This window comes from Dunckerocampus dactyliophorus, chromosome 14, assembly GCF_027744805.1.
Source record: "Dunckerocampus dactyliophorus isolate RoL2022-P2 chromosome 14, RoL_Ddac_1.1, whole genome shotgun sequence".
Taxonomy (NCBI): Eukaryota; Metazoa; Chordata; class Actinopteri; order Syngnathiformes; family Syngnathidae; genus Dunckerocampus; species Dunckerocampus dactyliophorus.
The window spans coordinates 4,895,040-4,913,866 of NC_072832.1; the positions used below are offsets into that span (position 1 = coordinate 4,895,040).

Here is an 18,827-nt window from a genome sequence, read left to right on the forward strand (position 1 = left end):
TACACTATATATCCCTAATTAGAATAATGCTAGTTAGGCTTTTTGATATTTGGCATAATTATTAATCTTATGATATTATTAATTTATTTTATGTATTATGTTATTATTAGAATTAATATTTTACAATTACATTTTTTATTAATTAGTATAATAACGACGTACTGACGTCATTGTTGTTGCCTCAGCACGCTCATCTGTGATTGGTGGACTGGCGGAAGTAGAGGATTGCCGGGACAGCAAACATGTCCGCGGTCATTTGAAAACTTACCGCAGTCTCTTTTGGGCACCGGGTGTGTTTTTGTTTATGCTCCTGACAACTTCACTGACGCATTAAGTAGTTGAGGACTCCGCGACAAGAGCCAGAATATTCGTTATTATCAGGTTAGTGGCTCATTGTCTTTCCTGTTGGTTTAATAGCTGATGCTACTATTAGCATAGTTAGCATGCTAGCAAGTTCGTGAACGCCTCATGAGTTGTTTACGTGAATAAAGTGTCAACTAATTTAAAATAATTGTCATCCATAGCTATTGCATAACTCCTTTGCTTCCCCCCTTGCGTTCAGCATGTAGCGGCTGGAGGAGTTCGAAAAAGCTGAATAATCATTTATTGTACTGAAACTCATATGATGTGCAGAATAGTGCATTTGGTTTCACATTTAGGTTTGGTTTTGAGTTTTCTTTAGGCTGAAAAAGCAGCGTGTCTTGCATAAGCAGTCTGAAAGGTTATCTTGTGGCTATTAGTATTTTGTGCTATTCGTAATAATGCACATCACTGTAACAAGTGAATTTCCCTGCTGTGGGATAAATAAAGTACAATACAATACTATTGTTCTGGTCAAACCTCACCAGCTTTTATTCAGAATCAGAATCAGCTTTATTCGCCATGTACTGTATGTTACCACACTAGGAGTTTGACTACGGCCTAACATCACATACAATAGTAAACAAAGTTGACATATAAAGGAGAAGAACAAGAATACTACAACACATATTAACATAGAATATTATAGATAATTATGGTTATGATATTTACATTGTTACAGCTTACAAATTCACAGTGTTTGGCTAAATTGTCTAAATCAATACAAATTGGTTTTGAGGGCATGTCAACTACTGTGATATTGTGATATTAGCAGTGCAATAAAACATCTACAACTCTGGAAGTTGTACCTGGAAACTGATACGATTTTGCATTTCTGGTAAATGCTGTGTGGAGATTTAATTTAGCCTTTGTTTGGTGGAAAGCGTGTGGTATGACAGTCTAAATAAATGCACATTGTTTCGCTGCAGAAATAATGCTGATATCTGGGACTCATGTCGGAAGTCGTGTATGAAGAGACAGCCACGATGATTGCCGCTGGGGAATTGCAGTCGTTTGTCCCATTTGGCCGTGATCACTGCAGGAAACATCCCAATGCCTTCAACCTGCAGCTGCGGGAGCTCCAGCCCGCCTCCGAGTTGTGGTCTTCGGACTGCGCTGCCGGCCTGGTGGGCTCCCTGCAGGAAGTCAGCCTACAGGAGAAAGAGAAGGTAGGAGGTTCAGAGACATACCATGAAGATGGCTAATCAGAACTTCATTTATTGTGTTTTTTTGGGGGGTTGGCAGGAAAGCTGGCAGCTCAGGAAGGGCAGTGTAGACGCCCTGGAGCAGGATGTGGAGTTTGAAGAGGAGCTTTATGCCGCGGGAAATGTGGTCGTGTGGAGCCAGGGCAGCGGGACGCAAAGCTCTAATGTTTACAAGGCTTTCACTGTTGACAGCCCAGTGGAGCAGGTTAGTCACTGAGGATTACTACAAATTTAAAACTAGTTACGTTCAAACTGGTGACAAACGTGTTTTATCTGCAGGCTTTATGGTGCGACTTTGCTGTTCCCCAGAACAAGAATGAAAGTAAAGTATCATTGCATTATTACAGTCATAATTGTGGAGAAGTATGCCTGTGAATTTTTCATCCATCCAGGTCATTGTATTTTCAGGGCATTGAATTGATCGCAATTGGACTGTTCAGGTTGTTTTAGAGGACGTTTTGCCTTTCATGCAAGCAGGCTTCATCAGTTGCTCAAAGGCTAGATAGGACAGCTCTCGTCTGAGGGGATGGTGCAGGATCCAAAGTATTTACCCTCAAAGGATAGAGGCTGTCCAGTTGCAGTTGAGTCAATGCCCTGAGAAAGTTGCGGAGAAGGTTTAAAGAAGATCCTGCTTGTGTTTTACAGAAGAAAAGGTGGAGCACACAGTGTGCATCGTGCAGAATGGCTGTGTCAACATTCACAGTGTCACTGGGAAGGATTTCCTTTCGCCTCTGCCATTCCAGGTGAGGCAGACAGCTTGGGAATGTTTGATTTTGTATCGTAAAGCCAGGGTGTCTAAAGTCTGGTCCGGGGTCTGTTTGCAGCTCGGCAGCTCATCTTTATTGGCCTCCCTTGGAATAGTTTTGCCTCTTTTTATTAAGAAAAGTTGAAGAATATCAGTGTTTCCCACAGAGCTGCATTCTAACAGTGGTTGTGGGGGGGTTGTTAGATGATGGCGTCGTCTAATTTGCATTATTGGCCATGACGCAATATGCAAATGTGGCGGTCAAAATTAGCTTGTGGCGGGCCGCCACTAATAATGAATGTGTGGGAAACACTGAATATCAATGTGGTACCAGCGTCTTAACATTTTCTATGGCTTTGGGCGGAAAATGTTTGAACACCCCTGAGTTTCTGCTGTGTATCAACAAGTACAAAAACCACCAATCCTGCATCTTATGTTTTAATTCAGTAACATACAAACGCAGACACTTTCCACTGGTCACATGACATTTTGGTTCTTTATTAATCCTAAAGAAATACATTTATTCCTGCTGATGCTGCATTTGAAATAATATTTTTAAGTATTTCAGTTGGCTAAAAGTAAACTCTTCTCTCTCCAACAGGTGTCAAAAGTGTGGCCAACCAAGTTTGGGCTCATGCTGGAGCGTAAAATCACAGCAGCCGACGGACAACACGGGTACACGCTAACCCTTGCGCATACATAACGGGCTAGACACAGAAAGGCCAAAATCTATGCTGCTGTATGTTTCATATTGCACAACATTTTGGCCATTATCGAGCTGTTTTTTTTTTTCTCCCGCAATCCGCAGCGAATCTCTTCCCACAGTGTTCAGCATGCTGCATCCGATAGATGAGGTGGCGCCAGTTGTTTGCAAACCAACAGGTGAAACGCTACCTTTTACTCTCTTTATCAACATGTTGAACCCTCGGTTGTCAAACGTGGTGGCTGCTTAGATTTCAAATGAACTTTCCCCAAAAGAAATAATGGCGTAATGCAGTGCTTCTCAAATATTTGGGCACGGTGAGGTGTTGGGTGGGGGTGGCGTGAGAGGCAGGGGGGACTATGCCATATACTATACGATGCGTACATTTCTTCAAGGTTGGCAGGTCTGTTAGTGTCTTTATTCATGCTCAAACAATGCTGGGAGTGCCAGCAACTCCTACAGTGGTTTGTACAGATAAATAGGTATTCGGTTCTCAGTTTTTTTGTCATATTAGTGCTAAAAGAAGACAAACAAGCAATTGTTACTAAGTCATGCCAGTGTTTTTTCACACAGGACTGTGCATGTATGACATTTTTATTGGTGCTGTGGGAGACAAAAAGTTCGCAGTGAAACATGAAAAATAAAATGTTGAGAAATCCAAATTAATTTAATTAGTTTTTTTATGTGGGGGGTCTCTACACTTGATACAAGTGTGAAAGTTTCTAGACACACAGAAAAGACAAAAGAACACTTGAAAAATGTTGACTGAGAGGCCAGGGAGACCACCTGATGCCAAGTTGTCTTTTGTTTTGCTCTAGCTTCGAAACTTCAAAGTCATTCAGAGCCTGCACTGTATTTTGGTTTGAGTGTTTGCAAATGCGTGCGCCTTCCAGGCTCGTCTGAAGGCTCTCGTGTGGAGTACATGTCTGACTCCATGATGAAGATCGTCTTCACTTGCTGCCAGCCTTCAATAGTCGTCTCCTATGACACCGTGCAGGGAACACACTCGGTGTGGAGTCTGCGTAAAGTCACGCATGAGGTGAACAGACGCAGTGCATTCCCATACTAGATGCTAGCCGGCACTTAACCTCTTACCTCCACCAGGAGCGCTCCACGGTGCTTCGGTGTCCTGCGGAGCCTTTCAGTGGACCTTTGGGCTTCCTGGCCACAGACTTCCTGATGTCACACCTGCGGAACTATTCCCGCCTGGACTCGCCGGGTGGCAGCAAGCCAGCCAGGTTGAATCCGGCCGCTGCCCCGAGGTAACGGTGTTGGGTTTCAAGGCGCGTAAGCTTGTCATTTTGTTGTACGCGTGGATGTCTGTGTGAAGACGAGCACAATTCATTGCTGTCACAGAGACTCCTGACTCACTGATTGGCTATGTGGCTCCCTGTGACATGTTTGTCTCGAAGTCGGAAGGTTAGGGATCAATACCAAGAGCAAGAGGCTGAATTCCAAATTGCTTCCGGATGATCTGTTTGAATGCTATTTTGCTTTGGACTAAAATTATTGGGACTCCTTACCATTGCACCTAATGCCAATTGCCATGTTTCTACAAGGTTTTGGTAGTGTGTCTGGAAATTGTTGTCACCCGGTCTAGTTCTTCCACACCACAGCATGCCTTGGAGGACTGCGAACAGAAAAGGACCCCCTTCCTCAAACTGTTCTCACAAAGTTGGAAGCATACAATTGTTCAAAAGGTTGCTAAGATGAAGAAATAAGATTACTTATTAAATTTATTAATTGACTAAATGATTGCAGTGTCTGAAGACATTGTGTGTGAATGCCCAGGCCTAACGAGGTGGAGGAAAAAAAAAGTAAAAAAAGGACTATAAAAGGAATGCAAATGTGATGTATAAGAGTGTTCAAGACTAAGACAGCATGAAAGACAAAATATATATGATATGTGTTAAATGTAATAGTTTAAATGTAAGTTAAATGTTATAGGTATCCTCAATGTCTGGATTGTGCTGAACGATTTGATGTAAGAATTGGTTGAAAAATGTTTAAGCGCCGATTCATTCACGATCGACCCATCACTAGTGCAGCTTAGGCTCTTGAGGGAATCTTTAAAGAAAAGTCCCACACCCTAAGGCGTAGACCAAAAATTTTTGCCCTGAGGGCATTCACACAATTAGAAGGTGTAGCTCAAGATTTCAGTCTACAGTATATGTGATGTGATGTGATGTGAATGCATTACATTTGAATGTTTGTTTTTTTTCCCCCTTGTACATGTCTAGTGGTGCTGTTGCTGCCAGCTCTCCTTTGCACTACAGCACTCTGCACAAGCACCAGAGCAGAATCCTCATGTCCTCACCAGGAATACACTCCCGTATTCATTCCCCAGGCATATCCAACATGGCTGCCCTCAGGTAAGCCCAACATACCGTATATTTTTTTGTTTTTAAGAGAACAATCCCTGAATTATGTCTTTAACAATTTTATTCATGTACTTTTCCCCCCCTGCTTCTGTGTTATAGTCGCGCTCACTCTCCGGGCATGGCGGCCCCGTCCTTATCGGGCGTCTCTCGTTTCAACACGACTCTCCACAGCTCGTCGCCCCGGGGCGACCACGCCATGGACTCTCCCAACAGCACCCTCAACGAGACAGCGCTGGTTCCAGAGCTGCAGCCCATCATACCCGACCTCTGCATGGAGCAGCTGTGGAGCGAGACGGCCGCGGCGCCTGCCACCTGTCACAGGTTCGAATCTGGACTGCTTGCAAACAAGCCAGTCTTTGTCGTTAAAAGTTTAATTTGCAGTGTTTCTCACCCGTTATGGATGTCTTGCAGTCAGACAGTGTTGACTTTCTGGTGTCTTGATATGCATTTCATGTCATTACATAGAACCTTTGGTGGGAATAACGTACTTTGAAAGACCGGTACCAATTTCAAAGTAATCGAAGAGATCATCATCAGGAGTTATGTATAGAATTGTGCTGACAGGACAGCAGTACACAATAATACACAAATAAGGCTATATATACATACTCTGTAATGTTGTAAATATGAATGCTGCATAAATTACATAATTGCCAGAAATTCAATTCATGTCAAAAGTATGTTTTATTTTTGTTAATTTTTGTTGCTAATTGTGTGTGTGTATTCTCTTCAGCCTGGACAGAGAGATGAGTAGCCAGGCATCCAAGGTTTTCCTAACCTCCGACCTCTGTGAGAACCGCTACCTCTGTTTCCTGGTGGAATCGCACCAACAACTCAGGTTAGATTCAAACGCTGTACATAGAAATATTACATCTAATGTAGATAACAGTCCTCTATGAAGCCTAAAACACGTGAAAAACGTAGTGTTCCATCGTCATCATTCTCTAATCACCACTGTGAGGCTGACATTATTGTCATTGTCCCATCAGGTGTGTGAGGCTTGTGGAGAGCAACGATAAGTCTCAGTTTATCTTCGCCTCGGTCACTTGTATTGCTGCCAAAGATGCTGAGCCTCTGCAGGTAAATGTCCTCACTAAGGCAGGGGGTGTCCACACTTTTTCAGACTTTTACAGAAAAATAAATAAAACAATGCTGGGGTGAGTGTGAACTTTGATAATCCTCACATTTGTATTTACAAACACGTTACAACCAACTTCATGTAGGTCATGATATGTTAAGCAGTTGCAAAATACCAAATAGAAGCCAATACATTTTTCCATCTAAAATTTGTATTAATACATTTCCTGACTGTCCACATTTTGCAACATGTTCAAAAGTTAGCGCCAGTCACGTAACCGTTGCAAACAGTCTTTTTACATTTAAATTTTAAATAAATACATGTAATTTATGAAATAAAAAGATATTTCAGAAGTTTGCATTAAAAAAAATGCCAAACCAGTTGAGAACCACAAAATTAAAAGACTGCTACATTTTTTGAAGTTGTTTAATTTGCAATTGCATATTTATATCAAAGCTAATACATTTTTTTCCCAACTTTTTTCTCGTACCTTTTTATAGTCTTTCTTTTCACGGGGCCCTAATCATCCTTTGTAATGTTGTGAACAAACAACGAGCTTTGGCCTGCACTTTTGACACCACTGCACTAAGGCAGCATGAAATTATCACTAGGAAGAGTTGGAATCAAGGGTGAACTATATGTTTTACTTCTCACAGTGGTCAAAACTGTTTTGCTTTCAGAACATCGACACCATGCTGGTTTTGGAGGCCTGTGGCAGCCTGGTTCTCTACACCGGCATCACCCGAGTAAGGACAACGCCTACGGACGCATTTACAGCATGTCTTTGTACACACGGCATCTGTTTATCCTTTTTTGGTTTGTCCCTTAAGGTAAGCAAGGTGTTTGTTCCCAGCCTCCTGTCGTCCACTTTTAGTCTGACCAACAATCGGCCCAGCACCTACATGCCTCTGGAGCATGTTAGCACGCCAGCTAATGCCGGCAGCCGGCACCTGCAGAGACTGGATGAGGTGTGCTATAAATACATTTGCTCTCAGTGCAATTATGTATGCTTTTGTAAGGCAAAATAGGAAAAGCAACCGTGTCTAATGTAATTTTTTTGATGAGTTTGTTGGTATCCATTGGTACATTTCTGATTATACCGCCTGTACATGTGCTGATATCAGTTTTGCACAGTTTGTAATGCAATGTCTCGCTAATTGGTGACAGTAAAAACATCTCTCCTGATAATTCCTTCTTCCTGCTCACAATCATCCACACTGATTATATCTGTAATTGTTGGACGTACTTGACATTAATTTTACGCTCGAACAATATCCTGCAGTCTGTGATGCCCTCTCCAGTGTCAGAGCTCAGGGGTCCAAACATGAAACACCACGAAGGGTCTTTTTTGGACGATTACACCTTCCAGCAGGCTACGCCCTACATCCATGCCTTGCGGGACCCCGTCTGCAACCGTGTGACTCTGGTATGTTTGCTTAACCCTTTAGAGTCCAGTGTGGTTTTTAGTTTTTTTTACGTACTTTTGGGTTTACCATTGACTTTTTTTTAGTAAATTAATAAAGATGAAGAAACTATAGTTTATTAACACATTGGGCCTAAAATAGTAGGGAAAATTCAGTTATTTTTTTTATTTTTGAGCTAATAAACACCTTTTTAGAATGTAAATATAAAATGTATCATGAAAAAACTTATGAGAAATAGTTATTTATGATGATTATTATCATCATTTTTTACCTTCAAAGCCAGGCAAGGACTATGTACACAACAAATAGTGTGCCCCATTTAAAAAATGTTTTTGTTCACCTCAAGAAACTGAATATAACTCCATGGACAACACGGAGGGAAAAGTCAGGCCTTTGTTGGCCTTTCAAAGTCATGATGTGCGCCATTGCTTCCTTTGGCTACTTGACGGCACTGTTTGCTCCCCTTTCTCCCTCTCCCTCTGCAACCAAACGGCTGTTAATGCTTTGAATGACGGCAAGTTTGTGTCATGTTTCATTGCCTGTTTACTTTTGCTTTGAAAGCGGCTGACCTGCTTCGAAAGTGAACATTCTTGATCATAAATCTTGTTTTACTTGACGTGTTTTCACCATTTAAAGACTCGCAGAGCATTTTGAAGTCTGCACTTTCTCTTTGAGTTGAAAAGGAGTGTCATCATTCTACGCCACCTATTTTGGTGCTCCTGCATTTTCCGCCTCCAGAGGGCAAAAACTACTGAAAGTTAAACAAGTTCAGTGATAGAAGCTTTTGCTTTTTTAAGCCATCTAATAAGCTTCTTGACTCCATTTGTGGTGTATTTGAGAGATTTGTGTCCTGAACAGGAGCACAAACACTGAACATAGCCACCCACATTCACACAGTCACTACAAGTATGTCTGGTAGCTGCTCCCTCGGTTCATTTATTTGCCGACTGTCCCTTCGGTGCTGCAAACTGGAGGTTAATTGTTTGTCAGTCTAGCTTGTTCTTGATGGGCCGCTCCGTTGTTTCCTCATCATGGATTCTGTCAGAAAGGGTTCAGACGGAATGTGAAATGAGCAGTGCACAACAGTGCTGGACAAATAAGGATGTTGTCCAATACATTTAGGTAATTATAGAGAAGTTAGTGCTATTTTGACTGCCCTTTTGTAAATAATTTATAGCAGGGCAATGTTGTCTCAAATCTTTTTTTGTTGAAATAAAACCTTTCCTCAGGCAAGTCACTGAATGCTTTTTTTCATACTTTTTCTCGTATATTTTCTGCTTCTATTTGTCCAACTGTAGGAGCTAAGCAATGACACCATGCTGAGAATCTCCATCCCTGACATTGCTACCTCAGAACTAGGTAAGCTTTGCATATTCCCAGCTGTTTTTGGATCGCATGTACTGGTAGCAGCACAACAAACTGCATGTTAGCCATACATATAAACAGCATATTTGTAACTCAAGTTCACAATATAGCTCTTACGGCAAAAGCACAAAAGCAAAAGCACACTTACGGCAAGGAAATATATACCGTAATACAAATGTGGGATGAAATTGATCATTTGATTGGTGGTGTTGCTAATTTGGAAAACATGTATCTCCATATTTTGTGAGTTTTTGTAATAATTTTTGGATAACACTAAAAAAAGTAGTTTTTTTGAAAAAAACATTTGCAAAAAATGTGGATGTACTCTGTATAAATTGACAAAATTCAAATGTAATTATTTGTTATACTGTTATCATAATATGTAATATGAAAAGTAACTAGAGCCGTGTTGTTTTTTTTTTATCATTTTTTTGTTAATATCCATACGTAACCATTCATTTTGAAATAAACACGGATCGTTTTAGTATGTGGCACCCGCACAACACTGTTCTTGTTATTACAAGCCAGTGCAGGATCCCAAAAACACTCCTGAGTTAATTAAATAAAAGGAAATAAAAACATGTGTAAACCAGACACACAACAGACGTCACATGGAGGGAGACATCATCTCCCCAGCATGTGCATGCTGATATATTCCAAACTAGCAACTTGTGTGGCTGCTGTTGGTCTGTCGTTTGCTCTGTCACACGCACGCACACACTACTTGGCTGAGACAGAACATCCTGTAAATTAGGTTTGAGATCTGCCCTACATTGTTAGTCTGTGACGTTTGTGCTTGATGCATTGAGGATGCCATTACAAGGCTGACACACACACACGCGCCGATAATCATTAAAACAGATAAATTAATTAATTTATAATGCCTATTGTTTTCCTTTTGCCATCATGCCTGCTATAGCACGAATTACTATACATCTTGGTAAACTAATAATGGTAAAAATAAGATGACATATTCTAAACTGCAGCTTGTAAGTTCCTGTCCTGCTCATAAAGAGCAGTGTGGTGTAACGCAAAGGGCAAGCCATGTGCCTTTTGCAGTCCTGCATAAGTAAAGTACAGTACATGGACTTACGGACGCTATTACAAGATGATCTCGTACATGCACCTCATTATCGCTGCTGAGTCATCCCCGCTTGGATGCCTCTGTGTAAAAGGTGAGGGGGTGCAGATGCCAGTTTCCCTCCTCAGTAACTCAAAGATTTTTCATGCAAAGTTTGTGCAATAAGTGTCCGTCTTATTACATCTTTTATTACATCTTGTTGTACACCTTTGGTTTGCATCTGAATTTTTACACATTATTTAGCAATCAATCTTGCAGTCGAGGCGTTCACCTTACCCTAATGAAATGGCATTTATCCGCTTCGCTCCTGACCTTTTCAACTCTGGATGTCCAATTGAGATATTCTGGTGACGGTGGACGTAATTGGTTAACATTAATTACGGATGTGGCGGTGGTGGTTCTTGGTTTAATTTCCTTTAGTTCTCTGCTGTTGGGGATCACACTGATTGCTTTTACGAGGAAAATCACCAAAATATGCAGCGGAAGTGTGGAAGTGAGTGAAAGAGGATTCTGCCCTGTTAGATTTTACAGATTTAAAATAACCTTAATGCATTTTTTTCTATTTCATCGAAACCAAATTTCGTTTTGTTAATTTGATCCAGAGTGAATAATGAAACCAATTTCTTATTTTATATGTATGTCAGTTGATTTACAGATGACAGTTGACTTTACGTTTGTATGTGAATGGACAGACATGCTTACATTGGTTCTGTGGAAATGGACAGACAGATGCTTGTGTTGTATGTGAATGGACAGACAGATACTTACATTGGTTCTGTGGTAGTGGACAGACAGATGCTTACATTGTTTCTGTGGTAGTGGACAGACAGATGCTTGTGTTGTATGTGACTGGACATACAGATGCTTACATTGTGTGTGTATACAGTATGTGAAGGGACAGATAGATGCCTACTTTGTAAGTGAATGGACAGACACATACTGACATTGTATGTGAATGGACAGGTGGATTTTTACCTTATTTGTATGTGAATGGAAGACAGATGCCTACTTTTGTATGTAAATGGACAGGTCGATGCTGACCTTTTTTGTATGTGAATGGAAAGACATTTGTTTACATTATGTGTATGTGAATGGACAAACTGATGTTCACATTATATGTATGTGAATGGAAAGACATTTGTTTACGATATGTGTATGTGAATGGACAAACTGATGTTCACATTATATGTATGTGAATGGAAAGACATTTGTTTACATTATGTGTATGTGAATGGACAAACTGATGTTCACATTATATGTGTATGTGAATGGAAAAACTGATGTTTACATTATCTGTGTATGTGAATGGACTGGTTCTTCCTCCTTTTATTTCTTTTCAATTTCTTAGTGAGGAAATGTCTTCAGGCGATCCGTTTCATCCTGCCCAAAGAAGCTGCCATGAAGGTTGGTGTACACCTTTTGACAACTTAAAACCAGATCGTAGCTGGTTGTTGCATTGAAAACAGCCTTTAAAGGCCGTGACGTGATTCAGATCTTTTGCACGTTACACGTATAAAGGCAGTACAGTGGAACCTCGGTTAGTGTCTGGTTAGCATGTTTTTCAGTTAACATCGAAAACCTACTCCAAAATCTTGTCTCAGTTTACGTACATTTATCGGTTAACGTACAATACAGCACACGCCTTGTTGTGTTATTAATACACAGCAAAACACAAAACATCCTTAGCGTCTAACAAACAAGGCAACCGGAACCAGAAGTCGGTTACGTAGCATGTCTATGATGTCACCAACGGTTGACACAAAACACGTTTTTTATAGTTTTACATGGATAAAACAATTGTAAATGCATATAAATGAGTAAAGAAAGGGATACATGAACATTTAAGGTTGCTTTTATCTTCATTGAAGATGTGAATCTTAATGTGAGTGGTCCTCAAGGACACGTTGTGGCAGTGAGACACAATATGGACACCATCCTTCTGTTTTATCATCAGTTATTTCTTGAATTCAACAGTGTTTTTCACCTATATTGTCAAAATGCGGCACTTCTTTGTCTCCATTTTGGGTTATTGAGGTAAGAAACACTCTTGAATTCAAGAAATGACTCAAAGCAACAGGAAGGTGGTGTCCATGTGGTGTCTTGCTGCCACATTGTGACAACCTTAAATATTCACTTATTCCTTTCGTTCATCATTTATATGTATATATATATATGCATTTGGAATTGTTTACTGCATGTAAAACTATAATTGTAAAACTATAAAAACATGTTTTGTGTGAACATTTCGGCTTTCTGGAACGGATTAATTTAATTAAAAATAGAATCCGTTTCGGTTACAGTCGGACCTTCTGGAACACTAACCAAGGTTCTACTGTATTTGTCATGCTGAAGGTTTTGGTCAAATGGTACACCATCTTCAACGCTCCTGGAGGCATCAGCGCCCATGCCGAGTGGAACCTGTTTGTCACGTGCTTCCTGTCATTGATGGGCTACAACACGGAGCGCCTCACCTGGACGCGAAATGTGAGTCGTCTGCCGCGTTTGTCTATTTCAAACTGCGAGGAGCTCAGTTTGAACTTTAAATAATAACTCCCCCGTCGGGGCCTCACGGACTGTTCTTCTTCTCCTCCTGCAGCTGCAATTTGAAGTGCCGCTATCGCCGGTGATTGCCGCCAAGAAAGCTCGTCCCTGCGATGAAGGCTCTGATGAGGTGTGTGACTAATCATAAACTCCTTTATTCTAATCAATTGCTTTTTCAGATTTTGGCTTTTAAAGGCTGTGGTCTTAAACTTTTGATCAGCTGATGAACAACTGATTTTACTTTAATGCTTGTTTGCAATAAATTGCTTACTAAAAATTAGTTTCCCATGTCTTCTTTTTGCATGTGGAAGTTGTACTTAGAACCTACTTAAGATCCAACAGTGTCAAATGTAAATCCTTGCAATTTTTCAACTGGTCTTCATGTCCACATTGTTGAAGGATGCTTCTGTGTATGTGTGTTTGTGTTTGTGTTCTCAACAAAGGAGAACATGACTGTCAAATGTCAATCAGCTGGAGGCTCAGACTGTCCTCTGCTGGCTGTTCTATGTGTTTGTTTGTGTGTGTGCGAGTGAGTGCTTGCGTGTGCGTGTGCGTGCGTGTTTGAGTGACACATGAGTCACACAAAACGGAAACATGCTGATGACCTGTTGGTGTTTGTCTAGGAAGTTTCTGCCTCAGGAGAGTTGAATTTGTAAAGACATGGAGATCTGTTGCAAATGTTCCAACATACAATATTTGGAAAACATTTTTTTTATCATCCCTTATATGTAAATAATGAGTATTGTGTGTTTGCCTCCACCTCTCCTCGACCTGCTCTCTCTTCAGGACTGGGAATACTTGCTGGGATCTCAATATCACAACCAGATGAAGTCATTCTTTGATTGTGGACCGGCAGACTCCTCTGGTGTCAAAGCGACCCCCGCTGCCGACACAGAGGGCACGCCCTTAGTACGTAACTCAAACAAGTCCACAAACATTTACATCTTCAGACAACATTGATGAAAAGCACAGAGTCTGCGCTCCGCTCAATATTTTTGCTCTATGCTTGTTCTTCCAGTCGTCGGCTCCATTCAGTGCCTCTCCTACCTTGGACAATTCGGCGCCTCTCTTTGCACACATCCCTGCCCTCTTCAGTGTTCTCCACCTGCTTTATCAGGAGCTGCTGCTCAACGAGCTCCATCGAGAGAGGGCCTCGTCTCTGGTGTGCCTTCTGCAGCAGCTTGCCAGGTAGCCGCCCACCTCTCACTTTGTGTGTTCAATTGTCCCATGAGTCACTCTACATTCAACTGTAAATGTTCGTCACCTATGATGTCTAGTCTGTTTACTGTATTAGTTAGTGAATGTGACTTGGTTTATGTCTGGTGTATGTCTGCATTGGATGTGCAAAAGGTTTACATCATGGTTGTATGTGAATAGACAGACAGATGTTTGCAGTGTGTGTAGAGTATGTGAATGGACTTTTAGATGTTTACATATTTATGTATTTTAATAGACAGATGTTTCTGTTACTATTATGTGTATGTGAATGGACAGATATGTGTTTGGGGACAGATGGAGGTTTACTTCATGTATACTGTACGTAAGTAAACATGCGTGTGTGTGAATGAACAGACAGATATTATACATGTATGTGAACTGACAGACAGACTACATTGTATGTATTCAAGTTGACAGACGGGTGTTTGAATTGTGTGTGTGTTTGTGAAAGGATTTGCAGATGTTTATATAATGTGTGTATTTGAATGGTCAGATGTTTCTATTATGTGAACGGACAGTCAGGTGGTTGCATTATATGCGTATATGAATGGACGGACACTTGATGCTGCACTCCTGCAACCCAGTGGTGAAATCTTAACAGAAAATGTACTAGAATTTCCTTTAGGCATTTTGGTTGGTAGTTTATTTAAACTGTCCTAAAAGTATGTTTGCTGTTCAAAAGTGAAGAATTTACTTTAATTTTTTTGTTATCATTCATCATTCGACAGAAAATGCTTATCATATCTGAAAGTCACTTGGAAAAAAAACAGTAAAGTCCTCTCTACTTGTACCTCTCGTCACCATTAAAATTTGGCCACGTCCCTGAACAAACCTCAATGTTTTCACCACAAAGGCTGGTGTGTAATCACGGCCCTTCAGTGTTGACGCGTGGCGAGAAATAAACTTCCAAAGGTTAAGTAGGCGCCGTGATTGACAATGACAGCGGACGTGGAGTGGGAGGCTAAAGCCCTCTTCAGCGTAATTGGCATGCGCCAGTTTTCACAAGGGCACTGACGCCAAGCAGGCCGCTATTTTGTTAGACTTTGCAGCTATTCCTAAACATTCTCTCTGAAGGATTTGATGGAGGGATTGTTTTTCTTTCTTTTCCTTTTTGTCTTTTCATTGTGCTGTGTTGCCACACACTGATGCAAACCTCTCAAGGTCAATCAGTCTGAGCTGACCCAGAGAAGCTCATCAATGATTTTCTCTTCAGTTGGTGTACTACCCTAATGGTCTTTTAACTGGTCCTCCATGGAAGAGCAATAAGCAAGGGCAGTTATTTTTCTTCTTGTTAGTTTATTTTAGCTGTTATGATGTAAGAAATATAAGCTCTGGTGCAGGTTTTGGTCCCTTTTCACTCTTATTGCAGCTGTTCTCTTTTATGTGCAACATCCATCCATCCATCCATCCATCCATCCATCCATCCATCCATCCATTTTCTATAGCGCTTGTTCTTTTTAGGTTCACGGGTGAGCTGGAGCCTATCCCAGCTGACTTTGGGCAAGAGGCGGTGTACATCCTGGAATGGTCACACTCACATTCACACCTATGGACAATTTAGCCAAACATACATGTTTGTGAGGTGCAGGAGAAAGCGCACACACAAGCATGGGGAGAACATGCAAGCTGAGGCCACTGTGCTATGTGCATCATATAGGACTACTTGTCTAATTGTACCACATATACTTTTTGTCGCATTGTTCTTTTTAAAGTCACTCGGGTGGATAAATGAACACTCAGGGCTGCGTGGTGGGAGGAAGGGCTTTTTGCCAAATTAAAAACTATTGATTATTTTAAAGTAAAAAGAATGCGGGTGACTCAGAATGTGTTTAATTACCATGCCACAGCAAGCAGAATGTCACAGGAAAGTGATTTTTTGTCATAGATTTATACACGACATACATGTGTCATTAAGTGCATGGAGCCATGTATATACAGTATAGAAAAAAAACCCACATGGTACACGTTAGTTAGCACATGTAGTTCCTTAATGTTATGTCTCTATTTGTCCCCGGGGCCGTTTTTGTTTCTTCAAAAAGCTGCTCCTCACTCAAGCTCTCACACTGAAATCGTCATTCTGTAGGTCAGCTGTCAACTCCCAAGCTGCACTTGGTGCGTGAAGATGAAGGGAAAGGCAGGTGAAATATTTATAGCACAGCAAGTGACAGAACAATTAACTTGGAGTACCAAACGGACCGTGCAGGGGCGAGTACTGTAGTGTGCGTGTAGTATCACTCTGCCACGTGTCCAGAGATGCCATTGAACATGCTGTAAATAAAGAGTGCAACATGTTTGAAAAGGAGCAGGAAGAAGCAGAGCTTTTTTACTACCCTTTTGTCTTTAAAAGTTTGTTCCAACACCGCTTCCTAGCTCAGGTGTGGAGGGGCATGGGACCGAGTACGCTGGAGGTATTGCTGTTCCCCCTCTTGCCGATTGCATCTCCCGTCTGAATTTTGCTGTGTTTTTTTGGCGTCTGATTTGAGGTCAAACCATTTCTCTTTCACCTCCTCTGTTGTGCGTCCTTCTCCTGATGCGGTTTTCACTGCAAGTGTGACAGCCTCTCATGCTTGCTTTTTATTGGTGTTGGTGTAACCTACGCTAAGGCTACTGATAGAATATTTTTCCTGTGGCAGAGTTCCTGCAGCAGCACCTCCACCTCTGTAGTACCAAAGTTCATTTTCTCTTCACCTGCTGCGCTCTAATTAATTGATCTTTTGCTTTCGGCATTTAGAAATCTGAGTCTGCTCACGACCCTGCAGTCTCATGCCCTTTTATGGGCATTGATGGGCTGTTACGTATGCTAATCACATGTTAATTCGGCTCAACTTGCACGCACTTTCACTTTACGAGGAGATGGAATTCAACAATTTAAGAACACAGCTGCGAACAAGTCTGCGGTTTAAGAACACGTTTATGAATCTGACGTAGAGTTTTCTTGAGAACTCTCTTAAGAACAGCTTCCGAAAAAAATCAAAGATAATTGTTAGGAAGATATTGGTGAATGACGCCATTGAGTCCACAGTTTTGCGAAGATTTTGGCTGTTAAAGGCTGTGGTTTTAAACTTGATCAGCTGATGAACAGCCTACGTATTTCACTTTAATGCTCGTTTGCAATAAATTGCTTACTCAAAAATAAATTTGTCTCACTCCCATTTCTTCTTTTTGCATTTTGAAGTTCTACATATTAAGAAAATGTAAATTTTTGCAATTTTTAAAACGGGTCTTCAAATTTTTATCGGGAGTGTATATACGAACCAAATCTAATAATTTCTCAGTGTCTTTATCAGAATGCAACCAGGAGAAAAAACATTTTGTTCTGTTATATCCTAACTCATGTTAAAACTATGTGTGTGTTTGCAGAGACCTGCAGTTGGAGGAGTATGTGGATCTCTACTGGCGAGACTACCCCTCATTAGTGAGTGGATTCACAGAGAGCTGTTTCATAGACCAGTGTAAGTAAGACTCCTTTAATTGCATTTATCCTTTGTAATGTAGGTGTACAGAAAACCTCTTAACCTCCATTTTCTCCTTGCTCAGCTCTGATTGGTCATATGCAGCATCCAACTTTCCTGCGGGTGGAGCCTCCCTGTGTTTTCAGCTGGCTCAGTAGCTGCCTTCGAGGGGAGCAGGTCCCACCTTTCCCCTACCTGCCCGGCATCTGTCACAGGATTCGACTGCTGGTTTTGGTATGTCTGCTGTACAACAATAAAAATATAGTTGTTTATGTACCGTATTTTCTGGACTATAAGTCACACTTTTTTTCATGGTTTGGCTGGTCCTGCGACTTATACTCCGGAGCAACTTATATATATGTTTTTTGGGTTTTTTTTTTACACTGACAGCCACGAGAGGGTGCTCTAGGCTTGTGTGCCAGTATTGGCCACTCCTATCACTCCTGTACCACAGAAATTGTACAATTTACATCAATTTATAAAGACAACTGAGAAAGACGGAACACAAATTCCCCCAAAAAGAAAATCATATTCTGCAGATTACAAGCTGCAAGTAAACTAGTTATGTTATGTTGTTTAGGCTATAGTTATCTGAATAACTGTTAATGTTACGTTAACATAACACCTATTCACGTTACTTTAACAGACGCCTATTAGCCTGTTGTTCTCCATTTTATGGTTATTACAATAACTTGTTTTCAATATGAAATGTCTGTTCTTGGTGTCTAATTTTATAAAATAAATTTCCTCCCCAAAATGCGACCTATCGTCTTGTGCGACTTATATATGTTTTTTTCTTCTTCATTGTGCATTTCTGGCTGGTGTGACTTATAGTCCCGAAAATACGGTAAATGCAAGCATTCACTTAGTTTGGCGACATACCAATAAAACTACACTGTCCTGACACTGTACATTCACCTCCTCTTTTGCCGTTTGAATCTGTTACCAGAGTTATGCACTCTACGTCGGTGGCGACGACAACGCCACTTCGTCCAATGTGTCGAAGTACCTATTGAGGCTCTCCGCAGGTCAGTTTGCCCTCTTGAGACATCAACCGTGTGTATTTGATCGATGAGCAGCCCTTATTAGCTGTCAGCTTGCTGCTTCAGGGCCCAGGAAGCAAAAATAAAGGCATGTGACACAGAATTGGCTGTCACATGATTTTGCTTTGGGGAAAAAAAACAAAACAGTACATCACTGTTGTATTTGATTTGTTCATTTCTCCTTAGAAAAAAGACTGCATGCTGACTTTGTATGCAGTGTGATAGCATTGG

The 18,827-nt window shown here is 41.0% G+C and overlaps 1 protein-coding gene across 2 annotated transcripts in view; it reads left to right on the top strand.

Annotated features, from left to right (window-relative positions):
- The first annotated feature begins 235 nt into the window (after window positions 1-235).
- anapc1 (anaphase promoting complex subunit 1) overlaps window positions 236-18,827 on the top strand; it is a 45,402-nt gene continuing 26,810 nt past the window's right edge. For both annotated transcript variants that reach the window (XM_054799013.1, XM_054799014.1), the window contains exons 1-25: window positions 236-381; window positions 1,290-1,529; window positions 1,606-1,770; window positions 1,845-1,887; window positions 2,211-2,308; window positions 2,912-2,985; window positions 3,119-3,192; window positions 3,907-4,052; window positions 4,118-4,275; window positions 5,254-5,385; window positions 5,494-5,715; window positions 6,128-6,232; window positions 6,384-6,474; window positions 7,153-7,218; window positions 7,303-7,440; window positions 7,755-7,898; window positions 9,195-9,255; window positions 11,691-11,746; window positions 12,695-12,826; window positions 12,939-13,013; window positions 13,670-13,792; window positions 13,902-14,071; window positions 17,462-17,553; window positions 17,639-17,787; window positions 18,503-18,581. In XM_054799013.1, coding sequence (XP_054654988.1) covers window positions 1,314-1,529; window positions 1,606-1,770; window positions 1,845-1,887; window positions 2,211-2,308; window positions 2,912-2,985; window positions 3,119-3,192; window positions 3,907-4,052; window positions 4,118-4,275; window positions 5,254-5,385; window positions 5,494-5,715; window positions 6,128-6,232; window positions 6,384-6,474; window positions 7,153-7,218; window positions 7,303-7,440; window positions 7,755-7,898; window positions 9,195-9,255; window positions 11,691-11,746; window positions 12,695-12,826; window positions 12,939-13,013; window positions 13,670-13,792; window positions 13,902-14,071; window positions 17,462-17,553; window positions 17,639-17,787; window positions 18,503-18,581 — 2,809 coding nt within the window. In that variant the 5' untranslated portion in view covers window positions 236-381; window positions 1,290-1,313. The remainder of the gene's footprint in view (window positions 382-1,289; window positions 1,530-1,605; window positions 1,771-1,844; window positions 1,888-2,210; window positions 2,309-2,911; window positions 2,986-3,118; window positions 3,193-3,906; window positions 4,053-4,117; window positions 4,276-5,253; window positions 5,386-5,493; window positions 5,716-6,127; window positions 6,233-6,383; window positions 6,475-7,152; window positions 7,219-7,302; window positions 7,441-7,754; window positions 7,899-9,194; window positions 9,256-11,690; window positions 11,747-12,694; window positions 12,827-12,938; window positions 13,014-13,669; window positions 13,793-13,901; window positions 14,072-17,461; window positions 17,554-17,638; window positions 17,788-18,502; window positions 18,582-18,827) is intronic.